The sequence below is a fragment of the Lactuca sativa genome, chromosome 5 (genome assembly GCF_002870075.4).
Source record: "Lactuca sativa cultivar Salinas chromosome 5, Lsat_Salinas_v11, whole genome shotgun sequence".
NCBI lineage: Eukaryota > Viridiplantae > Streptophyta > Magnoliopsida > Asterales > Asteraceae > Lactuca > Lactuca sativa.
Window position 1 is genome coordinate 63067774 of NC_056627.2, and position 16129 is coordinate 63083902.

At 39.3% G+C, this 16129-nt stretch overlaps 1 protein-coding gene across 1 annotated transcript in view; it reads left to right on the top strand.

Annotated features, from left to right (window-relative positions):
* Positions 1-987: 987 nt before the first annotated feature.
* The window catches only part of LOC128134130 (uncharacterized), a 62280-nt gene continuing 47138 nt past the window's right edge, over positions 988-16129 (top strand). The window contains exon 1 of the mRNA XM_052771581.1: positions 988-1366. Within this exon, the coding sequence (XP_052627541.1) occupies positions 988-1366 (379 nt within the window). The remainder of the gene's footprint in view (positions 1367-16129) is intronic.

Here is a 16129-nt window from a genome sequence, read left to right on the forward strand (position 1 = left end):
CCATAACTATTTCGGGCTTGTACTTGACCCGACCCGGCATGGTCCATTTGGGTTGCATGGCACCATGCAATTGGATAGACTAAATGAGAGAAATAACACTTGGAGATTATTAATATATTATAAGTTCTAATATATTAATAATATTATTTGATTAGTTGATCAAAGAATTAATTTAGAATTAATTAAGTGATCAAAGGATAACTAATTAAATATATGGGTTCATATCTTGTATAGTGGGCTAAGAGGCTCCATGGATTATCAAGTTGGGTTCTACCCATAGGATGCTCCATGGATTCTCCATGGGAGTTACAAACCCATGGGTCATGGAAATGAAGAGTCATGACACATTAGGGTTTACATGGTGTAACCCTAGATGTGCCAACACTATATAAGAGTCCCATTCTCCACAAAATTGGCTACACAAGTGCAACACAAGTTGAACACTAAGAAACTAGAGGGCTTGGCCGATTTTGAGAAGTGTGTGTTATCTCAAGAGTCTTTCCAAGAGCATTTGGTGTTGTGTGAAGCATTTGAGGCATCACACTTGGGGTGCTAGGCTCACAAGGTTTCAAGGAACACAATCAACAACAAGGTAAGTTATTCTATCTATGATTGAAGTTAAAATTGTTCCCCATGTATGCTAGATAGGAATATAACCTTGGAATTCAACTTTGCATGATAATTAGACAAACATAGATCCAAGGTTATTAGGGTTGCATGTACACTTAGGAAGTGTTAGAATGCTCAAAACCCATCACTTATTACGTGACTTTTGATGATAGCTATGTCAAAAAGCTAAAGGCCAACGAAGACACAGTTGGAGAAATCTTTCCTCAAACAGGCCAAGTCACAGCCTCGATCACAAATCTATTTGAGAAGTTTGTCGAGTTATTTGATGAACCAGAAAAGGCTACTCTCTCGGAAGTCAGTGCAGCAGACAATAAAGTAGATCATTTGAAGCAACTCATCGAAGATGCTGCCAAACAAATGAATGAAGGAGGATCTTGTTCCAAAGAACCTCTACAGCACAATGCTTCAATCGAGGGGGAGGATCCATCTTCTTCATTACAGAAGAGTTCACATGTTGAGGGGGAGGACAGTTCTCAAGCTACTCCCGAACGATCAGCAGTACCCGAAGGTGCTTCAACACCCGAAAGTGTTACACCACCCGAGGGTACTACAACACCCGAAAGTGGTACACCACCCGAAGGTGCTATAACACCCGAAAGTGCTACACCACCTGAAGGTGCGTCAACACCCGAAAGCTCGATACCTCCCGAAACCCCTGTAGCTCAAGAAAATCAAGACATATCTGAAAGTTTATCTGTCGAGGAGGAGAATGTCGATATGCTTTATGACGATGACAGTCAATTTGAACTAGAAGAGATGGTAAACGCTGAATTGGATCCATCCTATGATCCAAATTACCCTCCTCTTGTCAAATGGACCAGAGATCATCCTGTCTCCTAGGTTGTCGGTAATATCTCTGAAAAGGTTCTGACCCGATCACAACTTAAGGCAAAACAAACTTCCTTATTTTCAAAAGTAGAATTCTGTATGTTTAACTCCTTCGTCTCAAAAGTTGAACCAAAGACAGTTAACACTGATCTTGATCACTCCGATTGGGTTCAAGCTATGCAAGATGAATTGAATGAATTCGAAAGGAATAAAGTTTGGCGCCTCATTCCAACTCCTCAAGATGTCTCAGTTGTTGGTCTCAAATGGGTCTTCAGAAATAAAATGGACAAGGAAGGCAACGTGATACGAAACAAAGCGCGTTTGGTGGTGAAAGGATACTTTCAGGAGGAAGGAATTGACTATGAAGAAACTTTTGCTCCTGTAGCTAGGCTGGAATCTGTTAGAATATTTCTTGCCTATGCTGCACACAAAAACTTTAAAGTCTACCAAATGGATGTCAAGTGTGCATTTCTAAATAGAGAACTCGAAGAAACCGTGTACGTGGAGCAACCTCCTGGATTCATCAATGAAAGGTACCCCAATCATTGTTACATTTTGGACAAAGCTGTATATGGACTGAAACAAGCTCCGAGAGCATGGTATGAAACGCTTACCAAGTTTTTAAAGATGTCCAAATTCAAACAAGGTTCGGTTGACCCAACCTTCTTTCGTAAGAAGGAAGGTAACCACCTTATGATTGTTCAAATTTACGTCGATGATATCATCTTTGGCTCAACGAATCCTAGCTTAACGGATGAATTCAGAAAGCTGATGGAGAGTAAATTTGAAATGAGCTCAATGGGTCCAATTAAGTTTTTCCTTGGTTTAAATATTACATAGGGACCCGAAGGCATCTTTATTAATCAGGAGGCTTACACTAAGACTCTCCTTGCAAAATTTGCATGATGGGAGATTCGAAGGTTAAAGTTCCAATGGCGTTCGGCACCAAGCTCACTCCATCCTTGGATAAGCCAGCAGTTGATATTACGCTATATCGCCAGATAATCGGCTCTCTGATGTATCTTACTGCTAGCAGGCCTGATATAATGTTCTTTGTATGCTACTGTGCTAGATTTCAGGCGAATCCACGTGAACCTCATATGCTTTCAGTGAAGAACATACTCCGTTATCTCAAGCGAACTACCTCTTTAGGCCTATGGTATCCATCCAACTCAGGCTTCTTCGTTCAAGCCTACTCAGATGCAGACCTTGGAGGTTGTGGACTAGACAGGAAAAGCACCACGGGAGGCTGCCAATTCCTTGACGGGAAGTTGGTTAGCTGGCAATCAAAGAAACAAACTTGTATGTCTTTGTCTATGGCTGAAGCGGAATACATTGCAGCTGCCTCGTGTACTTCTCAAGTGATTTGGATCCAAAGTCAACTCCGGGACTATGGACTCAATATGAAAAAGATCCCACTATATTGTGACTCTGAGAGTGCAATTAGGATCTGTCATAACCCAGTGCAACACTCCAAGACCAAGCACATAGCACTGAGGTATCACTTCATTAAAGATCATGTGGAAGATGGGAACGTTGAAATTCATTTTGTTCGAACCACTGATCAACTGGCTGACATCTTCACCAAAGCTCTTCCTGAAGCGTCGTTTAACAAAATTCTACAAGGGCTAGGCATGATGGAATCGGAGTCCGTACCAAAAATTACCTCTCATACTCAAACGTAAAAAGCGAAATAGACCGAACGTTCGGGTTCGGGTCTTGCACTAATGTACCGAAATGAACCGAATGCTCGGGTTCGGTTGAATCATCTGGTTTTCGCTCCTCAATCAAAGGTAGTTTTCTTGGTTGTAAATCTTTTGTATAATTGTTCCAAATGCATTTCTCTTATTGTCGAAACTATTCTCTTTTTGAAAATCTATTTTCTTTGGTAACTGAAATAGACCGAACGTTCGGGTTTGGTTTCAAAAATTTTCTCACCCGAAATAGACCGAACGCTCGGGTTCGGTTCCAAAGTTTTTCACAACCGAAATAGACCGAACGCTCGGGTTCGGTTCCAAAATTATTTTTTCTTTGTTTTTTTTATTTACAAAAACTCCAAAAATATTTTATTCTTTGTTTTCTTTTTGGCTTTAATTTTATTTGTGTGTTCGTTTATGGGGAAATTGTTGAAATTAGCTAAGTGTCCCTAGAAGCATGCTGCTGTATGTGTACAAAGCCTCACCTGATTCTGAATAATAGCCTTAATGACTTGGTATACACAAACCTTGTATTCCCAATTAGGCTATCACATTTATTCTAATCATGAGCTACCTAACTCTCTTCTCACATGAGATAAGAGTTTTCTGCTTGGTCCTATTTTTTGCAGCAGAGGTACTTTGATTTCTTACACCATCTACATTTCATTTCTCCATCACAATCGTTTCACAAACGTAACCCTTGAGACTCTCAGAAATTACCACTGAGGTTTATGGTTACACAATAACTGTGTTCATGATCTTAGTTTCGTGCCACTATGAGCTAAGTGAAACCCAAAATTCAATACCCAATACGACTTGACGGTGAACAATTAATTTGCTCTAGTTTTCACCATTGAATTGACGGATGTATCTTAATGCTATCTCAAGTTTTTTTCTTTTGTGTGATTCCTATGAAATTGTTACAACCAATAACATTTCTTCCCTTGGGATCCAGTTTTAATTTTTTTTTGAGATTTTATATTCCCAGTCAGTTTAAATTATTCCCTACCTACTTGTTCAACAGACTACACCGGTCTCACAAGTACTTCTTTCACTTTCTATCTTATATCAAGATTAGGAATGTTGAATCGAAGCGAAAGCCACCCTAATGAGCCTAGTTAAAAGGAGCCTTTCAACACTTCTTAATAAGTGTTTGATCGTTATTCAACGGGAAACCACACAAACACTTTAAGGTCTCTCTTGACTTTGGAGGAAGAGATTCGTGCCCGGGATCATTTGTTTCGTGTCTTTATTGACATCACATTTTTTCCCTAAAAAGTATTGCTTTATTTCTTTTCTTTTACACCCTTAGCACGAAAATCTTTGATTTTCCAAAATTCATGTTCTAATAAATACAGGCATTTTCATTGGATTAATGGTTGATTAAAGGTTGTGGTTGATTTTAATCCACGTGGGGGATTTTTCAAAAGAAGTTGTTACAATTTAAAGGGATAAGATGAAGCCTTGCTGACTTAGGCGGGAGTTTAATCGATTTGATTTCAAACGGCGCAAAAGGGAAAGCGTGCGAATTGAAACCGTCTCATCTCCAAATGGCGCAGAAGGGGCGCGTGTGAATCTGAAACGGTTCATATCCAAACGGCGCTTGATGGGAGGCGTGTTTTTAGGGGTCTGACACTCTCTCTCATGTGTGATCATCGGCTACCCCAACTGTCACGCATCAGTCAATTCCGGAAAACCCTTCGATTTTCAATTGAAGATTTGGGAAGATCTTTCTCTCTCCTAGATCCCCAGTATAAAAGGCAACATAATCCTTCATTTACCTCTTTACCGCAATTAAAATTCCAAGAGAGCAAAAATTCCTTAATACTTGCCTGTTCATCATCTTCTCCACTCTATTCAAGCAATGACAGATTCTTCTTCTGTTCACGCAACATCCCACATACTACCCATTCGCCCACAACAAAGCCTCATCATTGATTTAACTCCCCAAGCTTACGATGCCTTCATGTTCCCCATTATCGAGTGCTTGAAGTTTTCTCCGATCGCTCCTGCACTTACAAGAGCTGAATCTGTTCCGATGGAGTTCTTGTCGCAAATCTTTGCGACTGCTCATTATGACAAGGCTGTTGACAGACTCTTCTTTGATGTTTTTCAGCACAAAGCCTCAATTTCAAAGCAAAGGTTTTGCTCCCTGTTAGGGTGTGAACTTGATTCTACGAGGGTTAACCCTGAGACGATTCCACTAGGGCACTTGTTCAACATGTTTTACAACATGGGTTATACGGAGCTGCTTACTTCAATCGCGAAGTTCAAGAAGTCGTGCCTACCTCCACAGTGGAACGGAATGTTTACTGTTCTATTCAAAGGGATTTCTGAATGAAGTGTTGGATCTGATGGTGCCAGTCGGTTATTTTTATCAATAATGTATGGAATCTAAAATGGCATCAATGTAGATTATGGGTCTGTTCTATGGCAACAGCTTATCCAGAGTCTCTCCTCCACTTCCAGGCATTCAGAGGTTTCTTACGCTAGGTTCTGGACCTTGATCACGAAATGGGTGATGGACAAGTACCACGTCCCCATTGTCGCTGGTGCTCCAATGTCTTCGATTGGTACATTCGATACCACGAAGATCATTGTCTCGGACGCTTCCAAGTTTCCATTCAACGGTTCCATTCCGGAAACTATGTATGGCGACGTTCCTGCTGATAGCCGGATTATCAGAACATACAAAGAATTCAAGCGTTCTGGTCCGAGGGATCTCACTCCGGAGATGTTGAAGTCCATTCATGACGCCGACAAGCCTGCTCCAAGAGGCAAGAAGGCTGATAAAGGGAAACAGGTGGCGAAAGGGGCTAAAGGCCCTTCTCCAAAGAAGAGGAAACCAACCAAGGCTGCTCAGTCTCCGCAGCAAAAGCGCCGAAAAACTCAGCCCAAGCGAAAGCTGATCATCGCTTCCTCCTCAAGCGAGTCTGAGGGTAAGAGTTCGGATTCCGACGAATCTCCACGAGGCAACACTCCACCCAGATCTCCTACCCCAGAGATTCATGTCTCTACTTCTCCCATTAATTCTCCACCTAGAACCATTCCTTTTTCTATTCCCCCCATAACCTCCACTACTTCAATACCATCCACTTTGATCCCCATACCAACACCAATATTCACCGAAGCAACCACAACATCCACTGCAGATGTTAGAGCCAACGTATCTGATACGGGGGTTCATATTGCTGCACCCAAACCCACTCCAGCACCTGAAACCACAAAAGCACCCGAACCTACACCAACGCCCGAAACAACCCAACCCGAACCTACCCATACTTTAGCTCCACCAGCTTCACCACCCCCACCCTCTCCTGATCATGCTTCAGAAGGAGAGGAGAGGATATGAAGTTTGAATCGGTCTACTACATTCCGTTTCAAGTTCAGAGTGATGACGATGACGATGCTCCCGTAACCAAGCGACATCTCAAGGAGCTTCATGATAAGATTGACTTGCTCATCGCCTCCTCTTCCACTACTCAGTCATCCCTTTCTGAAGATGCAATTCAGAAGATTGTTGACGCTTTCTCAAAGGCTCAGCAAGATTCCATTGCTTCTGCAACCTCGGTCATCGACGCCTCAACGAAAGCTTGTCAGGATGCGACCGAAAAAGTCGATAAACTATTTTCTGATGCCTCCGTCCTGTTACAGTCTTTACAGGAGAGTGCAAATGTTGCTAAGACTACGTTGGAACCAATTGTTCAACAGTTGACAACGTCTGTCTCAACTGAGTTAAAGTCCTTCGCTTCATTTCGTCAAACGCTTTCTGACGACAACTCAGCATTTCGTGCAACCATTGACGAGCGTCTCTCGAAGCTACAAGAAGATTTGGCTGCTGAGAATTCTTTGATGGATGTTTTAGCCAAGAAGACCACTGCTCTGAAGGTCAAGAGTGTTCAACTCTCTCACTCTCAGCAGGAGATTGACTCTCTTCGGTCCGAAAGGGAGGTGATAAAATCGTGTGTTTCGGATGTCCACTCTGCCATCTCCAACATCCTTGAAGCACATGATCCCATCCTTAACTACACTGTGAGGCGTGACCTTGCAGAGAAACTCGCTCCAGCCCTTGCCCTGCTAAGCAAACTTGAAGGGTTACTTGATTTCGTGTCCATTCCGAAACAAGGGGGAGAGAAGGAGTCCATGTCTCAACCACCTCCATCCTCAAAGGCAACTCACACAACTGAACCTCCTCCAGTAGGCCAAGCCTCCGGTTCTGGTGTGAAAGATAAAGGCAAGAACATTGCTGAGGAAGAATATGAAGATGAAGAGACTATCGCTGATCTTTTAAAGCGAAAACGTCGAAATGATGATGCTGATATCAGTGATCATGTGGCTAGAGAAGCTGAAGAAGCAGAAAGAAAACAGAAGGAAGCCCACGACCTTCTTGAGAGTAGGAAAACTCTTTTTCCTGCTTGGATTCTCGAGAGGATGATAAAAGAAGCCATCGACACTCCAAGTATCTTGTGGCTGGAACCTGTAATATCACTTGATTGTTCCAACACTGTCGACTCTCAATTCGACATGCCTCTGACCCGAAAGGCGTTCATCTTTCACGCCTTCGCCAACGTTTCAGAGTTCCCTCATCCTCATCCACAGGTTGATCGGGACTTGATCAATTTTTATCTGAAGGCCGCTCATCCTCAATATCAGACTTGGAGCGCTCAGAAAATTGTAAACGTTCGGGTCTTGAAGCCGTACAGTGAAGGGAACTTCATAAACATTCGGTTCAAGGTACTTCGAGGATCTGCCAAAACCGAACATGCTATTTCTCTTGCAGATCTTCCGAACCTCAATCTCCATGATTGGATAATCTTGCACAGCATCCTTATAACCAATGAAGCTGAATACGGTCCGATCATCGACCATTTCAAGAGGATGCTCGTGTGCTACATCATGGAAGTTGCGCTGATGGATCAGGAGATAGCAAGCATATTTAAGAAGAAACCAACAATATCTCCTGTTGGCTCTGCCAGTGATCTGAACCAAATGCAGATGGGCAAAATTGACTCGAGAAGGAATTCGGTCATGTTCACCAGGAACGAAGGACAGAAATGTCTTTTTGCCTTGGCTGACAAACATCTGTACACTACTGCTTGCTTAGAGCATGTTTTGGGGATCATCGACAGATGCAAGCAAAACTCAGCGGATGATGTCAAGTACTTCGATGACATGATACACTGGTACATTCGGTTTAGACAGACGATCCTTTCGCTAATGACTCGTCTGTTTGATACCACAAAGAAAGTTCCCGCTGCTGGCCCAAGCAAGAAGAAGAAGTAGTCTCGCTCCAATTTGACGCAAAGAGGGAGATTGTTGGGTCGTGTTTTGAATGTTGCGTCTATTGGGCTCGTTTGTTAGTCCGTTTTTGTATCTTCGGTATGGGCCTGTCCATCCGTGAGTATAGTAGGTTTTATTATAAATATAAGTGCTTGCATGCATCTTAGAAAAACGATAGTAACGATAGAATAGATTGATCAGAGAAGTTTTAATTATCGTTCTTGTAACCCTAAATCCTCTACAGCGGAAGTTCTTAGTCGAGCTCTGCTGAGGATTGTTTGAATTAATCATTCGACACATTGTGATTCAATCTTGTCTTGTTTATTGTTTTATGTTCTTCGTACTACCTGTTACAAAGATCTAATCGATCTTCAAGTTTATTTAATAACTCATCAATCATAATTATCATGCTCCCACTAACATGATGATTATTAGCATAACACTTATGCTCCCATTAGCTTTGACATGTACTCAGAAATCAGCTGGACTTCTAGAAATCAATACTTCATTGACTTTCTTACCAAAGTTCAGATTTCTGATACTAGATTGTTTTCTATAAAACTTTATCAAAATCATACACCTTCCCTTAGATAGCACACTCGTGTATCTAAACAATTATGAAGAGGGATGCCGTAATCATAATGGTTAGACCTTTTTGCCACTTCTCACAAGTCCAGGTTAGTGTGCCGGTAAACCACACACGCTCCACTAACGACTTTGAGAATGCAAATATCACAATTGCTATCTAGCTAAAATCTACTTAATGAAAGTGTTTCCTCACCATCATTTTCATGAATCGGAGAGAAACCTTATGACACTTATATTTTTATGGTGTATGAGTTCCTACCCATATGAATTTGTCAAAACCATATTCACAAGACAAGGATAATGACAAATCCAAACTTATATGGATTGAACTCAATCTTAATTTCTTGCCACCTGGCAGCTCAAGGGTCTGCCATTGCTTCCAAGATGTTGTGCAACCAATTGAGAACTCTAAGAACTCATATGCAAAGCCAACTTTAACTGGAATGGGCACAAAATATGTCAACATGATAGGTTATAAACCTCAAGTCGTGTGCTAGTGAAGAACTTCAGGTTTTATTCTTGATTAGTTCTTGAGACTTTCAAGACCTTTAAGACTCCCACTGTCCTCTTGACATATAAGATTTTCTTGTCAGATATTCAAGAGATAGTGTGGATTCTAATCAAGACAAACACTTCACACAATTGGCCTAAGTTGGTCTTTGTTTTATCCAAAACATCACAACCTACCAACTTCAAATGTACAAGAGTAGGACACTTTTACTCTTACATTTGACAAGTGTTTTTAAACCTTCTTTAAGACTTGTCACTCAAGTTCAATCTTAGAGTATAACTCTAAGAATTGTTTTTGGAACGAAGTATGACTCATCTCCTTGATTTAACCATTTCAACAATTCAAGTTCCTCTTCTTAGTCATAAGAATGCACTAAGATTTCCTTAGAGAACTAATTTTGATATGGTTTCTTAATCATTAAGATGATCAAAAAAACCTGATACTAAAGTACTCTCCCATATTTTCAGATTTGAGAAACTTTTATCTTTCTGCCTAATTTGATTCTTCTTATTCACTCTGCCTTACATTGGAACCTTTTCCAATGTTTCAAAATTACACTTAAGCTTGTAAGTATAACCATCTTTACTGAGCTTTAGTAAATTATGACGAATAATCTTATCGATCTTTTGTGGTGGACTTGACCAGTGCACAAGAATGTGTACTCGATCCCTTAGTCCTTTACTTGACTCACACATCCATGTGAACAAGTAATTAGTTTTAATTTTCCAATACTTGAAAGTTCTCATTCATCATGCTATACACCTTGCATGATTCCAAGTCCCGGTCCAATTGAAACTTGGGTGATGAGAATCTTTCCTTATTTGGTAAATTTAGACATTACCACAAATGAAAGATTCAATTTCATATTTCCACTCTTGCTATTAATGGAACCATATAAGCAACAATTTTTCCTTAAATGCCATTGTAAGGATATTTTAAAATAAATAAAATGAAAAAAAATTTATTTTAAAACTTTGCTGAAAAACTTATCCTTACAATCCATATGAAAAGTTGTTGTTATCTATTCCTAAGCAATATCTCATAACTCCTAAGAAGTAGCTCAAGAATCCGATCTTCAAACTACGCGATAGAAATCCATCTACGCGATCTGATTCCGCATATTCTTTCTTTAAGTTTCTTCACTTTTCTTTGATTCTTAAAACATCACCATGTGACCCAGTCACATCATGTATCAAGAATCTCAGAGTAGAAACTTAGCAGAGTTAGATAGTGGAATTTTTACGTGAAGTAGAGTCAAACTTATTGACTTTAACATCCTTAGGCAAATTTGCAGCTTCGTAACCAATGTCCCTTTCTTTGGAAATTCAACATATGGATGCTTTGGTAATGAAACATGGGACTATCATAGACTTAGCCTTTCTCTTTACCATTTGGTCAACTTAGTTTACTATGGCCGATCCCTTTCCATTGGGAAGAGAGAGCTTTACTGGATATCCAATGTCATCATTGTCAATGTCCATAAAGTTTTAGGAAGTTGTGTTGGATTAGTGTCTAAGTCCATAACTATTTTGGTATGTACTTGACCCGATGGTGCATGGTCATTTTGGGTTACCTTCACCAAAGCAACTTGATAGGATGAATTATGGAGAGAAAGGATTAAATATGATTTATTAATATATTATGAGAATAATATATTAAAGGAGATATCATATTGTTTAATTAGTATTAGTCAAGAATTAATAAGTTTGTGACTAAAAGAGATTAATTAAACTTAAGGGGCTGGAATTGTAATTATAAGATAATTGCAATTGAGCTATGGATTGCCTTATATTATAAGGTTGGACGAATTCTATGGGGAAACCCATTAGAAATCGTCCAAGGCCGTTAAGGAAAGGAGTCCATGGGTTGCTTAGGGCTTAAGCATCCAAATTAGGGTTTCCTTGTCAGATAACCCTAATAGCCTCACTATATATAGAACCCTTATGCTCTAAAAACGTGGTGAACTAGTTCTCTAGGGTTTCCACACGATTTTGAGAGCCTCCTTCTCTTCTCCATTTCATCCTCTTGCTCTTGGTGTTTGTGAACCATTAGAGGAGTGACATTTGTGACTCTAAGCTTTCTAAAGTCAATACAAGAAGGATTTGAGTTTGTTATTGCTACATAACAATCAAGGTATGATTTAAACCCTAATTATATGTTTTATTGATTATCATATGCTAGATCTAGGGTTTATAGTCTTGGATGAATTGCATGTACACTAGAGAAACCTAGATCCAAGCATTAGGGTTTGTATAAGCACATAGGATGTTCTTATAGCCAAAACCCAACAGTGGTATTAGAGCCTTGATTGGTTTCTATTGTGTTGATGTATTATGTAGCTGAAAATCGAATTATGGCTTACTATTTGACCTGACTCGGCGAGTCACTTCTTCGACTCGGCGAGTCAGCCCTACTCGACGATTTCCAGAGTGTGACTCGGCGAGTCGGAGCGTCAGACAAAGGAAATTTCGGATTTTGTTGCTGTTTTGCTTAAGGATAATTACCATATTTGTTTTAAACCTATAAAATACGAATTTTATTGTTTCTTAAAGAATATCCTTGCCAAAACACAAGATAATTACCAATTTATTGGATAATAACTTCCTTATATGATAAAGATTGGATTATTTGTATTAATTGGGTAACTTATTTTGCAAGAAATTGAAATTAGGTCAAATATAGATAATGATGAAACCCTAAATGTTTTGAAATGTTTCAAAACTTTCCCTCAAGTTTTGGAATTTAAAAGTTGATTAAAGGTTTAATTTAGGAATGTTAAATTCTAAAACCCTAGTATTGTTTTGAAAAGTTCAAATCACACCCTTATGGTTTTATTAATTAATTAAGGTGTATAATTAAAAGAGGTTTAATAAATCCATAAAAAATTTTGGTTCACAATTTAATTGAATTAAAAGTATAATTGTTAAATTTGACCACCTAGTATTTTAAAAGTGTAAAATACACCCTATACTATATATAACATTAAAAGTCTAACATTATATATATGTATGAGTAAAGTCAGTCTTACCGTTAGTAGGCCTCATTCACGAAGCTGGTCTATAAGGGGTGTTTAAGGAAATTGCCTACAAAATGGTGATTGAATGGGTATCCACTCTTACCCACTGCACTCTTGACTAGTGGAGGGTCGTTAGCCAAACTGGTAGGACAAGAAAAAACCTTCCATTATAAGTATAATGAAGTACAAAAAGTAACTAAATGTTTTACAAATTCCCAATCTTAGTTACTTAGGCAGAAGTGAATTGATGCAATTCCATGAAATTACACTTTGTACCCTAGCAAAGACGTTAGTGGAGCGTGTGTGGTTTACCGGCACACTAAATGGTTCTGAGCAAAGGTGGAAAAGGGTGACTCAATGTTTGTCATAGTTCGGTGGAGCGTGTGTGGTTTACCGGCACATCGAATAGGTGACTGTAACATGTGAGGGCACCATGTAAGTTTGCATGATTATTCACACCCGCTTTGTGATCCTCGGCATCCCAGTCACAAACTAGAGGGGCATATCGAGATTTAAACATGCCATTGAAATGTTCAATGAATCTCAAAGGATCTAGGAGTTTTCATATTTTTAAAACTTAAATTTCCTTTTCGTTTTTCATGGTGGAAATTAGTGAATCGTCATTCACTTACCTTCAAATATTCTGCAACTAGATTATGGCATCCCTTTTCTAGGTTGTAGCGTATTGTGTTGGGTCCTAGCCTTAGTATCTCATTTGGGTGATTTACTAAGGACTCAATCAATCAACTAACTTGAATTCGTTTTCTCCCGTTTTGTAGATGTCAAAGTGCGACAACTATGGTCTTCCCAAATCCCGTGGAACAAGCATTCCGCATGAAGATGATATTCCACGATTCGATCGAGGAACAAGAGATCATGCTTCTCTTCCTCCACCTCCTCCAATTATTCTCCCTAACCCACAAGTTCGAAGGCTTGAAAAGTTCAAGCTCACTCAAGCCCTTTTGGCAAGTAAACATAAAGAAGGAAAGTCTGTGTGTGCACACGTCCTAGGGATGAAGTCAAACATTGAAAGGTTAAGAATGTTGGGATCCATTGTCTGTGAGGAGATGGTTGTTGACTGGGTTCTTCAGTCACTTCCTAACTCATATAGTGAGTTCGTAAGAGAGTACTATATGATGAACTGCGACGTGACCCTTATAGATCTCACCTATATGCTTATTGCTGCTAAATCAGCAATGGTTTGGCGCAAAAGAACAGTAAAGTTGATTGGTGAATCTACCTTCAAGACCTCTATAGATATAGACAATGGCAACGAAAGACATGCTATGATCGAAAAGTTTGATCATAAGAGAAAGGCAATGTATGAACTAGTTCCATGTCCTGTTCCAAAAGAGTCAATTTGCTTTTATTGCCAAGAGAAGGGGCATTGGAGACGAAGCTGCCCTATTGTCACACCCCAAAACCGGAACGGCAGAAACGTTATGGGGTGGATGACGTCATTTCAAGTATCACAACACATGCATTATAGTAATCAAAGTACAACAAAACATTTCATTAATAGTAATAGTTTTACATGGTTTACATTACAATACATCAAAGTAATACAAGTAAATATAATAAGTACAGCATGGTACTAAGCTATCTTCATCAACAGCTCCGGGGATGTACCTGTCTAATGCTGACCTGAGAATACAAGTTATTTGAAAGCAAGTATCAACATTTTTACAAATGCTGGTGAGTTCATAAGTATTTAGTGGCATTTTATCCAATTAACTTAATAAAAGTGGTAGTTTCAGTGTATCCATTACATTAGTGTCTTTTCCAGAAAATCCTATATTTTCTTTAATAAAAGCAGTCTTCTACCAAGACTGGACGGAGTTATGTGGTAAAAAGTAGTTTTTCTCTTAATCGCTATCATTATCAAAATACAGAATTTGATTATTAAAGAAAGCAAGAGGAGTCAGGGAAAATAACATATGCCTCAGCAGTGAGGACTGCTGACTAAGGCAGAAGGAATCATAGACTCCATGAGAGTATCGAACAAACGACATGCCTGGCCCAGTCTAACTGTTGGGTTTTGAGCATTCTAACACTCCTAAGTGTACATGCAACCCTAAATACCTTGGATCTATGTTTTCTCTATTATACATGCAAATAAGAACATCCAAGGTATTATCCTAATCTAGCAAAAACAATGAGTGTAACAAGATAGAATACATACCTCTTTGATGTAGAAAGTCTTCATGAAGCTTGAGTGCCTAGCCCCAATAGTGTGGAAGCCTCAAATGGAATCACAATCACCAAAACACTTAGAATAGCTTGAGAGAATTCTACAACTCATGAAATCGGCTAGCCCTTTCACTTCACACACTAGTAGCCGATTTTGGTCAAGAATAAGATGCTTATATAGTTAAGGTTACACCATGTAAACCCTAATTGACATGGCCTTTCATTTCCATGATCCATGGGTACAAATACACCATGGAGCATCCATGGACCATCCTATGGGTTTTAGCCCAACTTGATTATCCATGGAGCATTAGCCCACTATACAAGTATGGATGATTTACACAATCAACCCATATATTTAATTAGTCTTCTTTTGATCACTTAATTAATCCTAGATTAATTCTTGATCAATACTAATTAAATAATCTTATTATTCTTATTATTAATATACTAGAACTTATAATATATTAATAACCATAAGTGTCTTATTTCTCTCATTATAGTCTATCCAAGTGCATGATGGTATGCAACCCAAATGGACCATGTCGGGTCGGGTCAAGTCTTACCAATTATAGTTATGGACTTAGACATTAATCCAACAGTCTCCCACTTGGATAAGTCTAAAACTATTATTGCGTATGACTTCAGGAACCAACTGACAATCGTAGCTCTCAAAAGCTTCTGTCGAACTCTGACCTTGTAGATGAACTCTGACCTTTGTCAGTGACTTGTCCATTAGATAAGGGATCATATATTCCTCCATTCTAGATATCATATGGACTGAGACATGGATTATAATCATTCTCTCTGTCCATTTGTTGTTTCCCGATTTGCGATTTATGACGACTGACTAATTGAACAAATCAAATCAGTCCTGGCCCGGCCGAGCACTTCCATTTGTCATCATCAAATCATCGAGGGGCCCACAGATATCGCTTTTATCTCGAAGGTAAAAGGAACGGATAAACTTCGACTCATATGGCTTGTTCTACTACTTGTTGAATCATACACAAAGGCACGTTTTATAACACCGAGTTACCGTATGCGTTTACGTGCAATCAATGTACTATCAACTCATAGTAACAACTCGTATCTCTAGGTTTGAAGAATATAAGATATTATCGTCTCATGATCACTCGTGATAAAATCCATGAAGTGATTCCAATGAGCGCGGGTTGAATCCAATACTCAGAACTTATGAGCACTCATGATTGTTGTAGCCTTGTCCAACACCTTAGACCTCTACAACCCATCATGACAGTCTTAATTCATATCTACTTCCAACATATGACCGACTGTGGATGGTTTGAATAACTTAGTCACTCCGGAAGAATAACCCAGTTTATTCGGGAAGTCAAAACATGCAAAATGAAACACAATAATAATTGA